Source organism: Drosophila elegans, unplaced genomic scaffold (genome assembly GCF_018152505.1).
Source record: "Drosophila elegans isolate 14027-0461.03 unplaced genomic scaffold, ASM1815250v1 contig_476, whole genome shotgun sequence".
NCBI classification, from domain to species: Eukaryota; Metazoa; Arthropoda; class Insecta; order Diptera; family Drosophilidae; genus Drosophila; species Drosophila elegans.
In genome coordinates this window covers 15657815-15678393 of record NW_024545863.1, presented here as the reverse complement: position 1 = coordinate 15678393, position 20579 = coordinate 15657815, and the positions used below count along the sequence as shown (strand labels likewise).

Sequence of the window (20579 nt, the reverse complement as noted above, 5' to 3'; positions counted from 1 at the left end):
TAAGTTTGTGTATGAGAGTGGGTACAGGTGTGCGCGTGAGCCGACCGAGCGGAAGTTATGGAGCCTACGTGCCCCACAACAACAGAAAAAACACAAAAAACAAATAATTTCGCTTTCGTTCGGGGATGGGGGTGGCGGGGCGGTGGGGCAAGCGGGTGGACGTTGAGGCAGCGCCACTCGATAAACCACCAATACCAGTGACCAAGTCCTCGTATGTAAACAGACAAATTATGAATTTGTAAGACTCGCTCCCTTTTCCCTGTATATCCTGTTTTTTCTCCCCATTTGTTCAACCTTTTTGGGAGTGTGTGTGTGCTAAAGACTTTACGGATCAAGGAGCTCATCAAAAATCGTTAAGTGCTAAAATGAAACAAGAATTTCCACAGCCAAAACATTTCTTTTGAACAGAGATTTTTTATTAAAATATTTAATGTAAAATAAGTCTTTATTGTTCTCTTTTGAAGAACACAATTGTTTATTAATTTTATATCTGGTCGAAAAGTTATACGTTTAGCAGCTTAAGTTGTTTCATTAATATACACATATATAAATATATAATTACTGATTGCTTGTCACAGTATACTTAAAAATTTTTAAAAAACCAATAATATGAAAATCTTATTTCTCACAGTTCCTTTTGACAGACTTTTTCTATTCCTTACACATTAACGACTCACCTTTTGTGCACTGAAAATGCTGCACTTGGCCGCTCACTACATGTCACTGTTGATGTTTGTTGTTTGTTTAGAACTTCTCCGATTCTGCGATTTACTAACTTTCCAAACTGCAAATAAAATGGGGAACTGCTTGCATTGAATTCTCGTTTTTTGCACCAAAACTTCACTTTATCACACACAAAACCTGGCTAATGAATATCCTTCTGTGGCCGTGTTATGCCACATGCATGCCAGTGTATGTGTGAGCTTGTTTGAGAGCTGGCTTAAAGACCGAAAGAGATGGGAAAAGGGGGGAGGGCTACCCTTTGAAAATGAATAGTCTGCCTTTGGGTTTACTTTGTGCCGTTGTCTCCTTTTTATCTCGCCTACTTTTACTGTTTTTCTTTATGCCTTATTTTGCGCACTGAATTGAAAACTAGTGTGGCGTAGTCCGCTCGATCCGCTGGACTCGGAAAATATGTGTCAGCCGCTCAAAACACGACGATGTCTCTAGCTAAACTGAAGCCAAATGGCATCGCAATGCGTACTTTAAACTGTTCGAAAGACACGGATAGGGACAAACACACACACACACACACACACACACACACACACCTCAGCGCGGAAAAACGGACAAGGCTTTTCCACTCGCTCTCTCTTTCACTCTCTCTCTCTCTCGCCGAAATAGCTTTTCTCATCTTTCTCATTATTTTTGGCCAAAAGCTTTGGCTTGTTTTTGTTCGCAATCGAAATCGGAAACTTTCGCCTGCGACACTTTGCCGCATTTGTTGTTGCTCTGCCCAACCGTACTAAATTTCATTATCTCGAGTGGCCGCATTGTTTGTTTATTCGTTAAATTCGTTAAATGTTATTGTTCCTAATTGACAACGTTAATGGGCATTAAATTAATCAATCTAACTTGATAAGGTCTTATCAAATTTGTTGTATATACTTTGAATTAATAGTTTTGGTTTGTTTTTATAAAACAACCGAAAATCGATCGCACACGTTTAAAGTCAGTATTACACACACAAACACATTAATAGCCAGCCAGCTCTCCCACTCTCTCTGGCTCTCTCCAGCACACACACACACACACGAACAGGCTGCAGCTGTTTTGAGCCGCAAGGTATGCTACACATTTTTGAAAAGATTTAAAAACTCTTTTTAAACCATTGAAAGTCTCGATTGTATCACATTTTTCAATGTACCGAACTTATTTATTTATTTTGGTTATATATATTTTCTTTACATATTTCTTTTCTAGCTTAACCGGAACAAAATCGGAACCAGCGTGACCGACGACTCGCAGCAGAATGCGGAGAATCGGAAAATCGTAGAAAACAGCAGCCGACCACAACAACAGCTGCACAAGCGGCGTCGGCGTCCGGGATGAAAAACTTTTTGGCCGCGCTCACACACACACACAAACACCTGTACATCTTATATAGGGGGCCTACATATTATAGGAAATTTGATATGAAAACATTGACAAGCAGCCGCATAAAGCTTTTAGCCTTCAGCTGTGTGCACACAGTTGTTGTTAGTAACGAGGGTGTATAACAGTTTAGCATTTTCGACTGGTGGAAATTCTTCTTGCGGCACAAGAGAAGCGCAAAGCTTTTCCGAAAACGAAGCTGAGGTTGGAAAAGTTTTTATTCTTAGCGTCGATTGATTGCTGGCCGGGAAACGGAATGCGGCAATGTGTAAGATAAGCGCTAACAGGCATAAACGGAATGGCTAAACATTTGGCTGATAAATTCTGGTGATAAGGGTATTCACAGTGTGGCTCTACACAAATTAAATCGATTTTTGTTTGTCATAGTTTCTTGTTTCGGTACAAAATGAAAATCAAAACTATTTTTCTTTTTTTGGAATAATAATTATAATTATTTCTTAATAAGTAATTAGTAGCCATTGTATTCCTTTTCTGACATTTTAAAAAATAATTTGATTGTTTGCCAAGCGCACCCAAAAAAATAAAATGACTTGTTAAAATAGTTACAATTAACTTAAATTTAGGATTAATGGCCTAAAAGATGAGCTAAGCTTAAACATTTCAAGAAAAGTGGCATAAAGTCTGACCTAAGTATTATTTTAGTAAATTATTTCTAGGCTATGCTTGTCTTTTAGGTAATTTTCCGAAATAAGTATGCCATTTCGACCCTTTTTTATATTTTTGTTTTGTTTATATGCTTTTTTATAGTTAATTTTAATTTAATTTTATTTTAATTAATTAACGTAGCGCTAGACACATTGTATACAATACTATAGTTATATTTATTTTAATAAGTAATTTAATTAACATTTTACAATTATGTTTAATTTTAATTTTATTTATTCTCGCTCTTTTAAATAAGCTTGCTTATCTGAATCTTAGACATAAGATTGTCAAACAAACAATAACTATAAAGTCCACCCTCGTTGTTAAAAGCTTTGATAGCGAGCTTTTTTACTCAAAACTCTGCAGCGAAGTGCGACAGGTGACAACCCTGCCTGCAGCTAGCCATGCAACTTGTTGCGCCGGTTTTCGATTCTCAGTCTTCATTCCATTCTCAAATCCCCCGGACGTCGACCTCCGATCTTCAACTTGGTTTGTTATTGTTTGCTTTAGCTCTCTGCATTTTTCTGTTAAGTGACTTTCGATCTTACGTGGGTGCGCGGTAAAAAAAAAAGTATTTATAAAGTATCTACGCATAGTCTAGCGTAATCTAATTATTTGGCAGATGCTTCATGTTCGGGCTAATTAATTCGAATTTCTCCGAGTGTTAATTGTGCCAACCGGTTTGTCGGCAATCTGCAATTGTTTTTTTGATGACTTAAGACGGGGGATGACTTAAAACGACACACCCATCAAGTATAGTACATGCTAGCAATACGATTTGCATAATGACGACATTTGTTTTGAGAAGACTGTAATCAGCACTCAATTGTGGAATTTGGCTCGAGATCTGCGTCCGAGGTCTTGGCCTTACACTTCCCCAGCTGCCTTTTTTTGGAAATAATCAGTTTTGACGTCATTGCTTCTAAATTCAGTTTGAAACCCAAACCAAATCGGTCGTTCGCATGTTTGTCACGAACTCAAAAGTGAAATCTAAATGCAGAAGAAAGCCATTCAAATGCAGTTTCGGAGGGAAAACCTGAGTGAATGCATATTTAATTTTCTACTGAAAGTTACAGATCTTTTATTGGGGAAAGCAACGTTTTTGGCTTGACTTGCTTGAAAAGCGCGTATTTTAAAATGCACATGAGTAAAAACTATTTTTAAATTCAGTCACAAATGGGGTTTTTTTTTAATGGTTTACTTACTTAAACAGCAATGACATTCACTATCTTAAATTGGGACATTGACAGAGTGATATTAAAAATACGTTAAAAATAGCAGTGACGTTTCAAAAGCTCTTTTAATTAAGATAGGCACATTTTTTGGCAGTTTAATTTTAGAAATATTTTAAAATTCATATTAGCAGATGGCAACAAAATATCCTGTTAGTTTAATTAATAACAAGCGTTTTTGATAAGAAATCAACGCAATCTGTTAAACTTCGTACAGAAAGAAGTCTAAAAAATTTTAATGGGATCTGCTCCATTTAGACAGCCCACGATAAGCTCCATTTCGAGGCCATACACTAAACAAGATCCCTTGTATTTATCTTATCGCACAGCCGGAATCGCTCTGAACAAACCACACCACTCATCACGATGCCCAATCCACTGTGGTTCATCTTCTGGCTGCTGGTCTTCTGGTTCGTCTCCTTCTTCGTGGCCTTTTTCTGCGCCTTCTGCTACATTTGGGTGTACGCCTTCGCCTCCTGCATTCCCGCCCTCACGGTAAGTGGTTATGTGGGTGTAGCTTAGTTGGGGGGTGAGTCAAAAACTTTACCTGTTAGTTCCGTGAGGCACCTGCGTTATCGGGCCTGGGAAGATATTTAACCAATTAGTCATTCCGGCGACTTATCAGAAACACAACCAGGGCTTATAGGCACCAACGATATCTGGCCGCGATTTCTGCCCAACCCAGACCCCAGAAACATACATATGTAGCTAACCGATTTGTTTCGTTACCATTCGCAGGGCATATCGGACGTTCTGCTCCAGGGCGTGCAGTTTCCGTTCTACTGCGGAAAGGCCATGCTGGAGGGCAAACCGGCCTTCTAGGAGGGATCCCCCTACCATATCTTACGTAGTGTTTATAGCTTACTAAGTGCCTTACTACTGATAACTCTTCTTTTCGATCATTTTTTACAATAAAGATTTATTAACTTATATTTACAAACAAATCGCTTTTATATCATTTTGTTTGAGACGTTTACTGCTCTCTTTACAGAGAGAATGTCATTTACAATTAAGAAATTTCCATGACAATGTAGATTTTTTTTATTAACTACATAAACCATAATTTTAAATATCGTGCGATAAACTTTCTAGATTACTTTGTGTTGACCTCGCAAATAAACATTTTTATTACCAATGCTAGAGAATTCCCTTGTGACTAATTGAGCATATATGAGCGATAAAAACGATAAAAAACAGTTTTGAAATATGTTCAATTAAAAAAATGAATAAATCCGATGAAAAAAATGTGTTTCGGCAAACACATGAAGTTATATAAATAAGCACCAATAAAAAATATTTTAATTTACCTTATATACTTGCTTTTGATAGCCAAAAATAATATTTAATTAATCGCACTTAATCAAGAATTTAAGTGAAAAAAACTCCGAATTTGTATATATTTATATACTTTATACATTCCTGCTTTTATTCACAAAAAAGGTGTTCCTTCATTTTAATGAAATTAAATATTTCTTATAAAGCTCAGGTATTTTACAAGAATTCAGTAGCTATGTTTTATATGTTTTTATTAATCAAAAATTAATACAAATTAACACATTGATTTCATAATTTTACGATTTCGTCTTTGCCGAAGTTTGCATCATTTCTTGTTTTAAATTAAACAGGTCAGTAAATAAATATATACATTTCAAACTTATTTGCGTTCAGGAATTCATATTCGTATTTGTGTTCATTTATAATTCATTTTAACATTAATCGAAAATGGTGTTTTATTTTAATTCAATTAAATATACCTTACAAAAATCTGGCATTTAACCAAAATTCGATTTAAAAAATTAACAAGTTGATTTCATATCAAAATAATCAGTATTAATTTTTCCTTGAGTTTCTTTAACATTTTGGTATAAGAAAAAAAATAAATCAAAATCCCTAGAACTACAACAACTAATAAATAAATTTATTAAAGAAAATCAGTTAACAAATTCAAAAATGAAGCCACCAGATATTCTTGTTTGTAACGTGAGCCCGGCTGAGAGCCGCTTTACGATTCCGTTTGAGTTTACTTCGTGGTTGAGGCCACCGTGGCGTTCTGCTGCCCACTGCCCGGTGCTTCCGCTGCTCCGGATGCTGAGCTGCCGGCGAGATCGATAGCCTGATGTCCGGCGGGCTGAGCAGACGCCTCCTGTTCGCCGAGGGCACGCAGCTCCAGCTCCCCGATGAGCTGCATCACCCGGATCTTGCCCTCGGTGGCCAGCTTGGGCGGCAGATTTTTGACGGTGGCGCAGATGCTGTCGAAGAATAACTCCAGGGAATCCCGAGGCGGCGTTATGGGTGACACCGGCTGCAGCTGGTAGGATTGCAGCTGGCGAGCGGCGTAGGAGGGCGTGGTGTGGATGGGCGTGATGGTGGCCTTGGAGCTGATCTCCTGTCCCTGACACACTGCATTGGGTGGAGTGGTGGGCGCGGGCACTTTCTTAATGGTGATCCTGCAGGGCGGAGCTGCTGGTGCTGCCGCAGAGGATGATGTGGGATAGGAGGACGCAGCGGGCGTAACACTCGAGGGCAACTCGTTGATGGTCACGTGGAGGGGCAGATAATCCAGCATGCCTGAGTGATGCGAGTCCGTCTCGGAGATGCGGCGCTGCTGCTTGGAGGCGGGTTCTGTTTCAAAGTCGTTAAGTGTTTCCAGTTCATCAGCCTGATCTTCATCATCCTCGCCTTCTTCACAATCCGCCTCGGCATCGTCCGGTTCGCCCTCCTCCTCCTCTGTTTCGTCATCGGGGGGATCTGTGCCGTACGGCAGCAGGCCCTCCTCGTCCTCGTTGTACTCCCACTTCATTGCGCCGGAACCGGATCCCTCCGCCTCGGGATGATTTGCCTTGGCCGGCAGGGCCTTCCTCTGCGCATTTTCCGAGTGCTTTATGCTGCCCTCGTGCTTGCCCAGATCCGATCTCTTGCAGCTGAGTCTACACTCGCACACCGCGCAGAACACGAAGTGCGGATCCGTTTCGTCGGGCAGCAACCACGGATAAATCGCCTGGTACTCCGGCTTCGTCTTGGGGCGCGGGTATTTCAGCAGGGCGCACGGCCGGCGTGGCCTGTATTCGGAGCGTAGGGCATCTCTGCCGGAAAATAGGGTTAGTAATCAATCATTTCTGATATGGTGCTTCGCTTAACTCACAGTTTTTCCTGAGTTAACTGAAGGTTTGCCATTTGGGCAGTTCTTTTCCAAAATATAAACAAATTTAAGTATTGTATGACCGTACTGCAATAGCACCTCAATACCGCAAAACGCGTTTCACAGTTGCATTTAGAGTTGTTACCTTTTTAATTAATTTAAATAAAAGGTGGTTCATATATATTTCTTCATGTCCCTTATTCAGAAGATAACTTATACTTTTTCTCAATTATTAATTTGTATATGTTTTCAATCGCCATATAAATATCTTATGAAAAGTGATCGTAAATGTTACTGTTCAACAATCAAACAACGTACTTCTTTAATGTATCTCAATCTCAGTCAACTTAATGAATTTTTTTTTCGAGGACACCACAGTCACTGTGTTGCAAAACACCATTGTTATATTTGTTGCATGTATATGAAAGTGTAGATATACAAATTTTAAAAATCGCGATTTTGATATATTTTTTTGAACCTCAATAACAGAAGGAGGCAACACATCTACAATAAAATCACGAACACAGTGCAGAGCAAAAAATTTGACTAATTCATCCAAAGAAATAAAAATTTAAAAAAGAAATTTTCTTGCCTTGCCCGGGTATTAACAGTAATGAAATGGACCGCAAGGAAGAAACAAAATATTTTTAGTGTAAAGCAAATTGTGCCCAGCAAGCTTACCTATTGTCTCCCTTAGCATTCTATTTACAAAAACATTTGTGCTTAATAATAATTATTAAAAATTAAAACTTTTTTTATGCGAACCCTTGGTGTAAACGATCGCTTTTTAGCCTCTCCGACTATGATGCGGTCAGTGCATCCACGTCGTTACATTTTCTGGTTTTTTTTTTGTCCTCTGGCCGCCGGTCCAAGATAACAGTGACGGTCACACTGTTCATAGTCTCGGCTGCGAATTGGAGTTTACTTTACTTGCAATTTTCGCCATTTGTTTTTTAATTAACCACGCATGCTGTGATTGTGCGACGACTGGCAGAGAAATCAGCACAGTGCCTAGACAACCAGTGATCTGGAGCACCAGGCGATGGATCAGGACAAAAGTGCACAGGCGAAAAACTTGGACGGGTCGACAGACGCCGGTCTCAAAATGGCGTCCGCGAATTCCGAATCGTTGGCGTCGACGACGCACGAGCTGAAAATTATGGACGTGGAGGGAGGCGCGGTGGTGGCGACGGATCCCGATCTCGTCGAAGAAGCGGAGGCCCCCATGGTCATCCTGGTGGACGACGACGAGGCGGAGGCCGACATGGAGGTGGATGAGGAGGAGCAGGAGCAGCCGCTGCCGGACGACGCGGGCTTGGAGGACATCATGGACGACGACGATGCCCCACTGGTGGCCGAACTGCAGTCCGCCCTGAACAACCCAGATGACAAGCCCGCCAGCGAGGATCCGCTCATGGACGATCACGACCGGGACCCGGACACCGTGTCCACCAAAACCGAACCCTCCAGCGATGCGGAGAGCAACCACTCGTACCACGATCCCATGGGCCTGCTGGAGCGCATCGACAACCAGGAGGCGGGCGACAGCCAGGACGAGGACGACGACTACAGCGTGGACGAGAGCAGCAACGGTGGCGGCCACGGCGGCTCCAATCGCCGCAAAATGTCCCGCTCGCAGCGCTGGCTCATCTGGATGAAGCGATGGCCCTGGATCCTCCACGAGGCCTCTGACGGCACCTTCGCCTTCTGCCTCTACTGCAACATGAACATCAACGTGAACAACCGCTCCAGGCACATCCAGCAGCACAACATGTCGCTGTACCACCAGGAACGCGAGTGCAACTACCTGGCCTTCAAGAGGAGCGAGGAGCAGACCCGCGGATCGTGAGTAAACTCTTAATTTATAAAATAAAATGGTGAAGCGCGCTGATAGTCACTTCAATCTGAGGTTTAGAAGAGTGCCACCTGTTGATATTATAATATTATCCAGAACTAAAACGATGGTTTTCCCAAACTCTCTTTAAATTTCTACAACAACTATCAAACTCATTGATAAGAAGCCCCTTAGAAACAAGTTTCTGAACAAAAAGCTGGGAGAAACCGGAAAAATTACACTCTCCCTAAGCCAAGCACTTGAAAACTAGAGCTTGGTATCAAATTATCCAAAGCGAATATGCATTAAACATTCCCCGTTTTAAATATTCAGTTTTCTCAATGGGATGACAATTAAAAATTAATTGGATTCTGTGGCTTGAAACTTTTTCTCAACGTAATTTAATACCTAGAGATTGGTAACAGACTTCTTTGTTCAACATTTTGTTACACTTTCTTGCGGTTGTGTATGCACGTAATGAAGGCTGACTCCATTTTTACATGGTTTCCATGGTTTTGAAAAAATCTGTTATCAAGAAACTCACTCACACTCACTATTAAAAACGAAAAAGAAAAAATTATGTAGTTTGCAAACTACGGAATAACTAGCTCTCAAAGATTAAAAATACTCTTAAAATATGATGATACCTAAGAATTATAATCCAGGAGAGAAATATAACCATTGAATTCTAGAATTCTTACTGTTAAACCCCTTGAACTTAACTCATTGTTTCCCGATTTCCCGTAGAACCAGTGACAACGAGGTGAAGCACGAGTTCGGCACCAAGAGCTATGTGGCCGCCATGAAGCAGAAGCGAGTCACGGAGACCGAGGCCTTCAATAACTTCAACTGGCTGCGCTGGCTTCGCTGGCATCCGTGGCTGGAGCGCTCCCAGCCGACGGGAACCATTGGGACATGTCGCGTCTGCCACGTGCGCATGAACGTGGAGTTTGTCTATCTGCGCAAACGTCACGAGACCACAAAAGGTCACTTGGAGGCGTTGCGGATTCAGGAATCCGACAAGCCGAGCCGGAAGCGGAAGCGCAGCAAGAGCGCCAGTGAAACCAATGTTGTTGAGGAGGAGGCCGAGCAGGAGAAGGAACAGGAGAAGGAATCAGAGCCGGTGGCGGCGACGGAGGATGCGCAAGAGACGCCCGTGGTGGTGATGAACGGTGGGGTGAACCCGGGCGAGGACCCCAGCAAGTGGTGCGAGCTGATTCCAGACACCAGTCCACAGCAGTGCCGATGCACGCTGTGCGACATGCCGATGGCGATCACCAGCTTCCTGCGGCACTGCAAAGCCAAGGCTCACTGCCACAAGCTAATGGAACCCGTCCAAAAGAGGTGGGTATTCTGGTGACCAATATAAAAACCGATGCTGCTTATCAGCATTGTAATAAGGGAAACTGTCATGATAGAACTTACTATAATGAATTTCCTTTAATTTTATGTGCACTTCAGTTCTGATGACATTCGCGGTATTTGGGCTGTGTTTGCCGATTTGCATCCATGGCTGATCGCCGATCCGGAAGACCCCAGTATCGGGTACTGCAGCATCTGCCGCAAACGATTTATGTACGGAAACTCCGAGATCAAGCGCAAGAACCACGAGAACTCCGAGAAGCACACATCGGCAGTGGCCACCGCCAAGGCGATCATTGACGCTTCATTGGCTGAGGCCAAGGAGGACGAGAACAGGAACGAGAACGGGGGCGATGAAGATGCGGAGGAGGAGCAGGAGGAGGAGGAGGAGGAGGTGGCCGCCAGTGAGCCAGCCCAGTCGGAAGTACGGTCAGATAGCGAGGGCACTGAGGATTTGGACGATGACAATTGGTCGGAGACACAAAAAGCTGGCAAAGGGTAGGTGTTTCACTAAACTTAAACTGCGTAATACTATACTATAACTATAGTATAGTATATATAATACTATATATATAACTATATACTATAAATATTAACGTAGTTAATTTTCTACTACTTCAATACTTATTTTTAATTTGTGTGTATAAATATTTCAGAAAGATAATTTAAAGTTTGTGATATTTACATAAACTGTTTAAATCGTGTTTTTGATTATGTCAGGCTTATTGTTAAAATAAGACTTCTGTCCTTGTGTCTTCTGTAAGATTTCAAATTTTACAAAACCGTTTAAATTACACTTTCCATTGTTGCTGTCAACCCAAAAAGCAAAAAATTGCCTTATTAATCGTTCCGCCGAAAATAAGGTGCACTTGAGAGATAAATTTATTCAAAAAGTCAAGACAACTTTTTATAAAATCTCTAAAGTTTCATGGGTTACACCCTGATAATCAGAATATCAAAAGCTAACACAGATAATTATATACTTATTGAAGTTATTTACTTCTTTACTCCATTAATCGTTTTATAAGTTAAATAATGCTTATTAATGCTTTCTTACCAATCCCAGCTTCGCTGCCAAGTCGGATATGGAGCCCAGAAAGGCCAAGATCCGCGCCGGCGTGCAGTTCTACCCGTGGCTGTGCTACTCCAAGGACCGGAAGACCCAGCTGTGCAAGTTCTGCCGCGTGCGCTTCTACAACGAGGCGGGCAAGGCAAGGCATGAGTTCAGTGTGCGACACATCCGGCTGATGAAGCAGGTCAAGGCGCGCCAGCTAAAACAGGCCAAGGGTGCAGTCAAGCAGACTCGAAATAAACGCCAGAAGGAGCAGGAGGAGGCCCAAAACGGGGAGGAAGAGGCAGAGGAAGAGGAGGAAGTGATGGAGGAGGAGGAGGAAGAGGAGGTTGATGGCGATGGCGAGAGCAACACGGACTCGGGCACCGTGCAGACGCGGAAGCCACCGCGAACAGCGGCCAAACTGTTCGTTAAGCCCATTCCGGCGACCACGAAGGGTAAGGTGATGGTGTGGAAGGGCCGCTTCCCGTGGCTCTCGTACAAAAAGAGCGAGCAGCGCGGTAACTATGCCTGGTGCAAGCTCTGCGAGGTGTCCCTCTACCTGCCCACCTCCAAGTGGGCCTCAAAGCACCAGCGGACTTCGCGGCACATTCGCCTCCGCTTCGACCGCAAGCGCAACGCAGGACAAGCTGCGGCCAAGAGCCCAGCCGAAATCTCCACTGTGGTGGCCACTGCGTCGGCTCTGGCCAGCGGCGAGGCCAGGCAAAAGGCGGCCATGGCCGAGCTGCAGGCCAAGTACGACTGGCTGGATCCGGATGCCAACGATGAGAACCACTGCCACTGCCGGGTCTGCGATACCCGACTGCCGATCAAGGTCTTCTATCTGCGGCAGCACGACGCTTCGCGCAAACACGCCGACAGTCTGGAGCGGAGCAGGAGTAACGTAACCGCGGCCGCAGAAGCTCCATCCGTCGGCACGAACTCCACCGCCGATGCGGAGAGGCAGGAGTCCGGTCTGGAGAAGGAGAGCGACGGTGACATGAGCGTGAGGTGAGTGCTGGTTTGGTTTGGTTTGGTTTGGGTGGGTTAAGTTTCTCATTATAACCGTACTGTCTCCTCCTCAGATCCGATGGCAGCATGGCCGAGCCGCCCGCAAAGCGATCGCGACGCTCAATGGAAGTTCGTCGCTTACTGCGCGCCCTGCGCGACTCCATGGGCAAGCCCCAGGAGGAGCGCTCTCAGATGGACATGGCCAAGGACATGATCTGTTCCTCGTTCGACATTGTGACGCGCCTGCGCACCCTGGAGCGTGAGGCGGCCGCCCAGGGTGACTCCAGGGTGACGCAGGCGCAGGCGCCGACGGTGACTGCGCCACAGCCACCCGAGCCGCGACACGTGCTAGATCTCTTCTTCGATAGTATTGCGCCGACGATGAAGTCCCTGCCGCCGGATTTGGCTGCCGAGGGCAAGGCCAAGATTATGCAGCTCGTGTGTGGCCTGGAAGTTCGAGCCATGCAGCGAACTTCGTTGGCGGTAGCCACATCTCCAGCCGCACCCTCTTCCACATCGTCTGCTGCAGTGGCTCCTCCAGCTCCGACCGTTCCATTTACAGCTCCTCCTCCTCCTGCTTCTAACCTCTCGTCAGTTTCGGCTGCTGCTGCTGCTGCTGATGTAGACTTGCATTCCAGTGTCATCACCATCCAGGACGATGAGCAACCTGTGCAGAACAACAACAACAACAACGAGGCAGAAACGGTGCAGAGCAAGCCAGCCAGCGGTGGCGCGTCCACCCAAGTGACCATCAACGGCAATCCCAAAGACCTGCCGGAGAACATCCGGCGCATCTTTAGCTCCTCGCAGGTGCAGGTGACCAACCGCTACGACACGGATCCCGTGCGCTGTGTGCCCCTGGACAAGCTGACAACGCACAACAGGATCAACGGAAATGGGCGACCAAGCCAAGGTGGCTCCTCGGAAGCACCGTCCACTCCACAGGCGGACATGACCAATGGCAACACGCTCGCTATGCTCCGCCAGATACGTGTGAATAATAACAACAGTTCCAAGATGATCACCATCACCAAGACACCCATGCAGCAGCAGCCGCAACAGCAGCAGCAGCAGTCGGGAAATATGACAACGACACCAATGATGCGGGGCGGTCCGAACAGCAATGGCGCTCAAATGACAACCTTCCGGTCCCTGCTGAACCACAACCGCCGGCCATAGAGCTCCTAAGAATACGAATCATCCATAGTTATAGTTTTTGTCATTGTCATTATTTAAACTTTCTTCAACTCACATATTTTGTATGTTAAAGATGAATACTTGCAAGCAAGATAGATATTTCAAGTTAAGATTGACCGACTAGAACTAAGGAGTTCCTCTCACAGACAGACACACAAGCCAAGATTGTTAACATTCTTGTTTAGAGTTAGAACTTAAAAAAAAAAAAACGAATCTGCTTGTCCCGAAACATGCATGTTTTTGATGGCGTTTTGTTTCGGAACCATTCCCGCACTACTTAAATACAACTATTTTTTTTTCGGTTTAAGCACTTATAAATTGGATCGATTTATTTAGGTTTACAGACTGGCCCAAGTCGAAAATATATATTTTAATCGTATGTCTTTAAATGATACTCTTCAATCATTCCGATTCAGCCACTTTGTGGTTGCTCTGTTTAAGTCTAAATTCAAGTTCAGTCGATAGGAGAGGATCTTTCGATCAGCTTAATTCGTTGTGCTGCCGCTGCTGGGGCTCTGCAGCCGGCAATCCGTTTTGGAGCACCGCTTCTCCCGGCTTCTCGTCGCTCGTGATCGTGGACAGCTCGATTTCGCGCAGCTCCCCCAGCAGGCGTCGCATGGAGCTGTGCATGAAGGCGTTCTCGGGCATCTGGTAGCCCACAGTTGCAGTCGTGGAATTGGGAGCGGACGAGGGCGTGGCTTTCGGCGCCGGATTGGCCGTGTTCAGCTGCTTCTGTTCGTTGGCCTCCAGTGCCTGGTCGATGGGCGCTGAGCGGGCGTGCAGCGGGAACATGAACTTGACGTCCAGGAAGCTGCACAGCTCCTCAATCCCGTCCAGCGTCCGGCTAAGCTCCTCGTTCCCATTCGCCTGCTTTCCCACGTGATGTCGCACAGTGCCCAGGTAATTCTGCAGCTTGCTGCGCGCAATCTTTATAACCGTTTGGGCATTCTTCAGCTCCAATCGGAGTAGCTCGGGACTCTGGAAGAGACAAATCGGAATGGGTCTACGTTTAACAACCATCTTCAGTCAAGGAATTGCCCATATTTATCTTATTTACACAACGTAAATAAATATACACATTTCAGAGTTTTAAAGCTATAAGATAGTGAATTGGGTCAATGAACCTATGTACAAGCGATCGGCATAAATTGTAAACATTCCGTTGTTATTATAAATATTTAAACAAATATTAAAATAAGCTTCCACGGTTTAATCGAAATGGATGACCATATACATAAGCTATATATTAGTTGAACATTTTTTTTTAATGCATTAAAAAACTATTTTATAAAAATATATAGACGTTTCCTAGGATTTCAAGTGTTTTTTTAAAACATTTTGGCGACTATATTGTATAGCAGTTTGAATCATTCCGTTGGAATATTTATATTTAAACAAATATTAAAATAAGCTTCCACGGTTTAATCCAAATGTACGACTGTATCCATAAGTTTTATATTAGTTGAACATTTCATTTTTCAATGCATTGTTGTATTTAAAAACTATTTTATAAAAATATATAGACGTTTCCTAAGATTTCATTTTGGCGGCTATAATGTATAGCAGTTTGAACTATTCCGTTGTTATTAAAAATATTTAAGTAAATAATAAAAAAAAGCTTCCACGGTTTAATCAAAATGGACGACCATATCCATAAGCTATATATTTCTAGAATTTTTTTTTTCAATGTATTGTTGTATTAAACAACTATTTTATAAAAATATATAGACGTTTCCAACGATTTTAAAGTGTTTTTTTTTAACATTTTGGTGACTGCATTGTATAGCAGTTTAAAGAACGATTTAAAAATGGTAAATCTTCGTGTTTACTCACATTCTCCAAGTATCCATCCATGGCCACGCGATGGGAATCCTGTAGTTTGGCCAGAGCCGAAGAATTCGCCGCATTGCGCTCCTGCATAAAGGTGATTTGGCGATCGATCTGGCTGCCACTGGTGGCTCCGGCTGAGGTTTCTGATGCAGTGCGCGGCCGTTGACCCGCAGGAGGAGGCACTTCCTTGCCCGCGCCGCTGTTCGCGAAGGAGACACAGGTGAAGGCGTTCGAGGGATAGTCGAACTGCTTGGGATTGAGCATGAAGAGGGCATGGCGCAGCACCAGATGGACGTCCACGTTGCCCGGATAGCGCATCAGATAGGTCAGCGATGTGGTGTAGTCGCTGAGCAGCACTGAAACCCCAAATAGTTAGAAAAGTTACGCTATTACTCAGATCGGGAAGCACCAGGCGGGAGTACCCACGCTTATCGCGGATGTGCACCAACATGGCCACCAGAATATAGTTGGGCAGGTCGAAGCGATCGCTGTCCGCGAAGATTGCATCCCACAGCAGCAGCAGGTCCAGCAGCATGAATTCCCGTCCAAACAGAAGTCTCAGCCAGCGACTTTTTCAGTTCAAAGTAAAATAGATTATTTAATTAAGATTATTGAGTCACTCGCTTAATCCATTTATATATAAGTTTATGGTAGTTTTTAAATAATTAACCTTTACATATTTCAGTTCTATATAAAAAAAAGAATCCCCTAACAAAATTATAGGTAAATGGCATTATTATTAGAGCGGTTAAAATTTTCAAATGACATCATCCGTCTAAAATTATGGTCATGACCAAAAAACATTTAATTTTCTGTGGAATTTAAAGCTGTTGACTATATAAACTACTAATATGGACAAATTTTAGTAATCTCTATAAAATGGGTATGCATTTATAAACTAAAATCTTCTTAAGCTGCCTTAGCAACTGAAGCTCTTCAAGATTAGGCAACAGAAATCCGCATTTTCCGATTGCAACTTACATGCCGAATATGTGCAGCGGGATTTCCATCTTTTGGAGATAGTGGTGCAAGTGCTGGTCCTGCTTGGCAAGTATTTTGTCCCGTATGAAGTTCAGCTGGCTGATAACCTCCGCCTCCGTCGGCGACTCATTGTCCCCGGGGGTCTGAAAGAGGGATGGGTAGCGATAAGCGATATGGGATTGGGTTGCTGCACCCGCAAACTGCGACGTACCTCGGCCCGCTGCTCGATGTGGCCACCGGGAGTGGAGACCAGATTCGACACGCGATAGTACGACTCCACGGAGGCCATCAGGCGTGAGAACAAAGAGCTGCAAGAAGTGCACAACTTAGTAAGGGGGTTTTACATATAATATATTTCGTATTACGCACTAGGTATCCGCCTCTAGATAGGCGGGGTCCAGCACGTCCAGCAACGTGGGATTGATGTCCGTCTTGGCCAGCTCGCTGAAGTGCAGCAGAGACTGGTGATCGCTGTAGACGACAAAGATGATGGGAGCCAGAATCTCGTGCATGCCCTGGCGATAGCACATGTACGGGTGCTCCCGGGCGTAGTAGAACAGTATGTTGACCATGGCGTTCTGCACCAGGGGCTTGCGGAAGAAGTCGACGCCCGGAAAGGTGCGCACCACATCCTGCCGGATGACGGCGAACAGCTCCTGGTCGCTGAAGTACTGGTTCCACACGCTCTGCGTCGACTGCGACAGCGGATCATCGTTGCAGTCGACGGCCAGTTGGTGGGGATTCCGGACGTAGTCCGCCCGGAACTTGTCGTAACGCACCCGCTGCTGGAGTCGCTGGCCAATCCAACTCCGGTGCTCCGAGGTGAGGACGCGCAGCAGGAGAGCCCAGTGAACGCTGCGAAATTTGGACATCTTCAGGTCGCCGGCGAACGCCGACTGCCGGAGTACCTCCGGCTCGGCATCGAGGTTCTCCAGCAGCTGTGTCCACTCCTGCCGGTAGCGCTCTATGGAGTTCATGGCTCCCGCTTCCGGAATCACCCGACCACGAACACGATCACGATCACGATCGCCCACGTCCCTTTCAGCCAGGTGCTGCTCCCCGCTTTCCCTTGCCGATGATCCGTTCAGTGTGATGGCCTCTATGCCCCAAACGGTCATTGCTCGTCGCTGGCTGGGCGCTAAATGCTGGCGCTCGTCCGCCCCGTTGCCATGTCAACGCTGGATTCCGATGGTTGGAGGGGGTGGCGCCAAATTAAACACAAACAATGGAATTTACCGAAGAAAGTGGATTCACTTCAACTCCCGAAGATAACAGTGTGCGCCAGTGTGACCGTATGCGAGCCGTTAAAATATACCGCTGCTTCATGTTGATATGCTGTAAATACCGTAATTTATTTACTTATAAAAATACCAATCTCAAAATAACGGATTTAATACTTTAGTATTCAAAACTTGAATTTAAATTTGAATATTTGGAATAATCCTTTTCGAAAGTATATCCAAGTTTCCTATTTTGCAATTTTATACAAATAAAAAGATAGCATTAGCAATAACAATAAACAAGAAAAGATGCAAAACCTTGCAGCTCTTACAAATATTAAATATTCTACAAAATAATTACATTTCTATGCATATATATATAAAAACAATGATCTGCTGGATTTTTAGATGGCTCGTTAAGTAAAAGTCATACCTTAATTCGAAAATAGTAAGCCATAACCATCCATTCCTATAAATTTAATAACAGCGAAGTTATATTTTCTCCTGTGGGTTTATATTACATTGTCTTTTTCAATTTCACTGCTTTGCAAACTTGTTCCTAAAATTATAAAACACTCTCCAAGATATATATAATAAAAGGGGAGAATCCCCTAATGATAATTCTATTAAATATGATATCTAAAAATACTTTTCTCTATGACATTTTAATTCCTTTTGACCCAAAGTCTTTTGACTTACTCGGTTAAATTTGGTTCCATTATTTACAAACAAAAATGTAATAATGTAATACAGTCCTTAATACGTGAAATCCGACTAAAAATCAGATGTTTTAAGTAAAGGAAGGACCCTAGTCACCAAACACAATCTTCTATTGATCCCGGCACGCAGCCAAGAATAAATTTGAGGGCAGTACGGAACTTAAACTAATACCCATAATGGCAGTATGATTTATCCAGAGCTTTGAAACGAAATTGAACATCTCATTAATTTTATTTTATGCCGAATCATCAACTCAAAATATTTTGCCATTAGTGTTTAGAGGAGAATCAAGTAAAGTACAATTGTTTATACAGTCAAGCTTCTTCAAGCTCCTAACACACGATTCCCCTAACACCATGCTCTCGGTGTATATATATATTGCGATTTCAGTTAAAGAAGTTTGACTTTGGTCTTGTTGGCCGCTCTGCTTCTAATGAGCACATATGAATCCATTAGAGAAAAATTCAACAAAAGTTATTAGCTTTAAATTCGCATTTATTTACTCGTTCTGCCCCACGTAACATATGTAGTATCCGAGGTGTATACTTTGTTTATCAAATCCAACTATTGAGGTCAATGCTTGTCGCTTATAATATGCAACAATTAATTCATGATAATGCCAAATCGTCGGCAGCGAAGCGGATCCAACCAGGAAATAGAAGACAATAACGAAATGCGAAGACGTCGGACGGATCTGATCGGATCGGATCGTCTTGGTTCGAATCGGCTTTGGCAGAAGTTTTGGCCCCTTGCCAAGCTAAAAATTGCAAATAAACCAACCGACATCTGCTAATGGCCACTAAAGTTTTCTATTTTTGATTGTGTGCCGGCGGTGCGCCATGACATGCCGGTCAATGTCGTTTTTTGATCTAGTCTTGGGTAATTTTTCTAATCTCTTTGGGGCTTGAACTTGAAAGACGGTTGGTGCGATGGCTTTGACCCAATGATTGAATGTCGAATGGGTGCAGTGGATGGTGGATGGTGGATGGTCTATTGGATTGCTCGGTTAGTGGGTGGTTTGGTTTGTTCAAGCGAGTGTGTCCAGCGTTATAATTATGGGTTCAAGTACTCCCCATCAGACATATGGCTTCAATATTCTTCAGACACGAAACCATAAATATTGGGAAACAGAAATAAATGCATTACTTTTACTGCATGCCAATTATCAGCCAGAGTAGCCAATAAAGTGCAGTCTTTATATGCAAATGCAAGCTGTCCAAGCTCCGCATAAACGCAACCAGATATCGCACGTATGCGTCACATTGGCTTCGATTTATAATTTCTCGGTCAAAGTCAATGTCAATGCAAATGGCAAAAACCAGCAGGCCGCCGCAGTATCGCATTCGCATTAATAACAATAATCAGTCAATGGGGCTATTTGGCTTTAGCCCTCCTCCGAATCTCCGCAGTCCAAGTGCGAACGAGTTTTGGCCGCTTATCAATAGCTAAGCCAAGCTTTTTGATTTTGCCTTTGGCCTGAGAACTCGTTTGTTTTGCGGCTGAGTTTGGGCCCTGTTACAATTTGCTTTTGCTTTAGCCTGCTTAGCATTTTGTATTTCCTGATGTTTAATCAGCCAGCTGAAGACGAAACTGAGACAGCAAACCGATTTCGGGGTTCACTTTTTAACTGCTCTAACTAAATGGGTGCTATGATATTTATGATGTTTTTGGTTGGGCTTGAAAATACGACTCATTATTTATTCTTTATTCTCGTTTTGCTATGATGTTTACTATTGCTTAATCAATCAATTGAAATATGTTCTAAGAAATTGTGTCTTACTTCTTACAGTGAAACTTTCAAAACCTAATTTTATAAGTTGGCAATAAAGTATAGTTCACTAATCTTTTATTATAATTTATTTATATTAATTAATTTATTTTTGTAATTCATCTCATTTAAACAAAGATTTCTTTATTATGATGTATTTACGAACAAACAATTACTTCTCTGTCAGAAAAAACATAGCAAATCCAATATTTGACACTTAGCTTAAATATTATTCGCTTTGATTTTTAATTATACATTTAAAAAAAAATGTTTCACTTGACAATTTTTGGAAATGATTTTATTATCTGAAAATTAAGTTTAAATTGATTCCATATTTAATTTTAATAAAATGCATATTAATCAAATAAGTACAATTTTAAGTCAAATTTGTTCCACATTAATTAAAATGTTTTATTTCATTATTAAATCATCCTAATTAATATGCATTGAAATTAAAATTATGATTTAATATCT

General features: G+C 43.1%; 5 protein-coding genes and 1 long non-coding RNA gene across 9 annotated transcripts in view; 3 read left to right on the top strand and 3 right to left on the bottom strand.

Moving 5' to 3' along the window:
* Positions 1–1173, bottom strand: part of LOC108134785 (acetylcholinesterase) — a 33780-nt gene extending 32607 nt beyond the window's left edge. Inside the window, exons 1-2 of one of the 3 annotated variants that reach the window (XM_041709153.1) lie at positions 980–1172; positions 678–784 (exon numbers count right to left, since the gene is read on the bottom strand). The gene's annotated coding sequence lies outside the window, so the exon portion shown is untranslated. Of the gene's footprint in view, positions 1–677 lie in introns of all 3 variants that reach the window. The other 2 variants (XM_017255237.2, XM_041709154.1) reach the window with 2 other exon arrangements.
* A 63-nt stretch (positions 1174–1236) lies between these two features.
* Positions 1237–2656, top strand: LOC121467554. The gene is made up of 2 exons (XR_005977605.1): positions 1237–1785; positions 1924–2656. It is a non-coding gene; the product is annotated as an uncharacterized LOC121467554 (long non-coding RNA).
* A 490-nt stretch (positions 2657–3146) lies between these two features.
* Positions 3147–4936, top strand: LOC108149993. Its single transcript, XM_017277929.2, has 3 exons — positions 3147–3249; positions 4322–4487; positions 4731–4936. The coding sequence occupies exons 2-3, from the start codon at positions 4359–4361 to the stop codon at positions 4812–4814; spliced, it is 213 nt and encodes a 70-aa protein (XP_017133418.1). The 5' UTR covers positions 3147–3249; positions 4322–4358; the 3' UTR covers positions 4815–4936.
* A 953-nt stretch (positions 4937–5889) lies between these two features.
* Positions 5890–7218, bottom strand: LOC108149960 (protein suppressor of variegation 3-7). The gene is made up of 2 exons (XM_017277881.2): positions 7135–7218; positions 5890–7075 (listed from the first exon to the last, which is right to left on the bottom strand). Exons 1-2 carry the CDS (start codon positions 7164–7166, stop codon positions 6013–6015), a joined length of 1095 nt encoding a protein of 364 aa, XP_017133370.2. The 5' UTR covers positions 7167–7218; the 3' UTR covers positions 5890–6012.
* A 789-nt stretch (positions 7219–8007) lies between these two features.
* On the top strand, positions 8008–13975 carry LOC108134687 (protein suppressor of variegation 3-7). Its single transcript, XM_017255088.2, has 5 exons — positions 8008–8976; positions 9713–10309; positions 10427–10825; positions 11394–12389; positions 12464–13975. Exons 1-5 carry the CDS (start codon positions 8174–8176, stop codon positions 13566–13568), a joined length of 3900 nt encoding a protein of 1299 aa, XP_017110577.1. The 5' UTR covers positions 8008–8173; the 3' UTR covers positions 13569–13975.
* Positions 13904–17690, bottom strand: LOC108134698 (TBC1 domain family member 5). 2 transcript variants are annotated; one of them, XM_017255098.2, is made up of 6 exons: positions 16767–17688; positions 16609–16705; positions 16398–16540; positions 15843–15985; positions 15420–15772; positions 13904–14564 (listed from the first exon to the last, which is right to left on the bottom strand). In XM_017255098.2, exons 1-6 carry the CDS (start codon positions 17513–17515, stop codon positions 14067–14069), a joined length of 1983 nt encoding a protein of 660 aa, XP_017110587.1. In that variant the 5' UTR covers positions 17516–17688; the 3' UTR covers positions 13904–14066. The 2 variants fall into 2 exon arrangements, with proteins under 2 accessions (XP_017110587.1, XP_041565610.1); XM_041709676.1 differs by having other exon boundaries at positions 14453–14564; positions 15839–15985; positions 16767–17690.
* Between the last annotated feature and the right edge of the window lie 2889 nt (positions 17691–20579).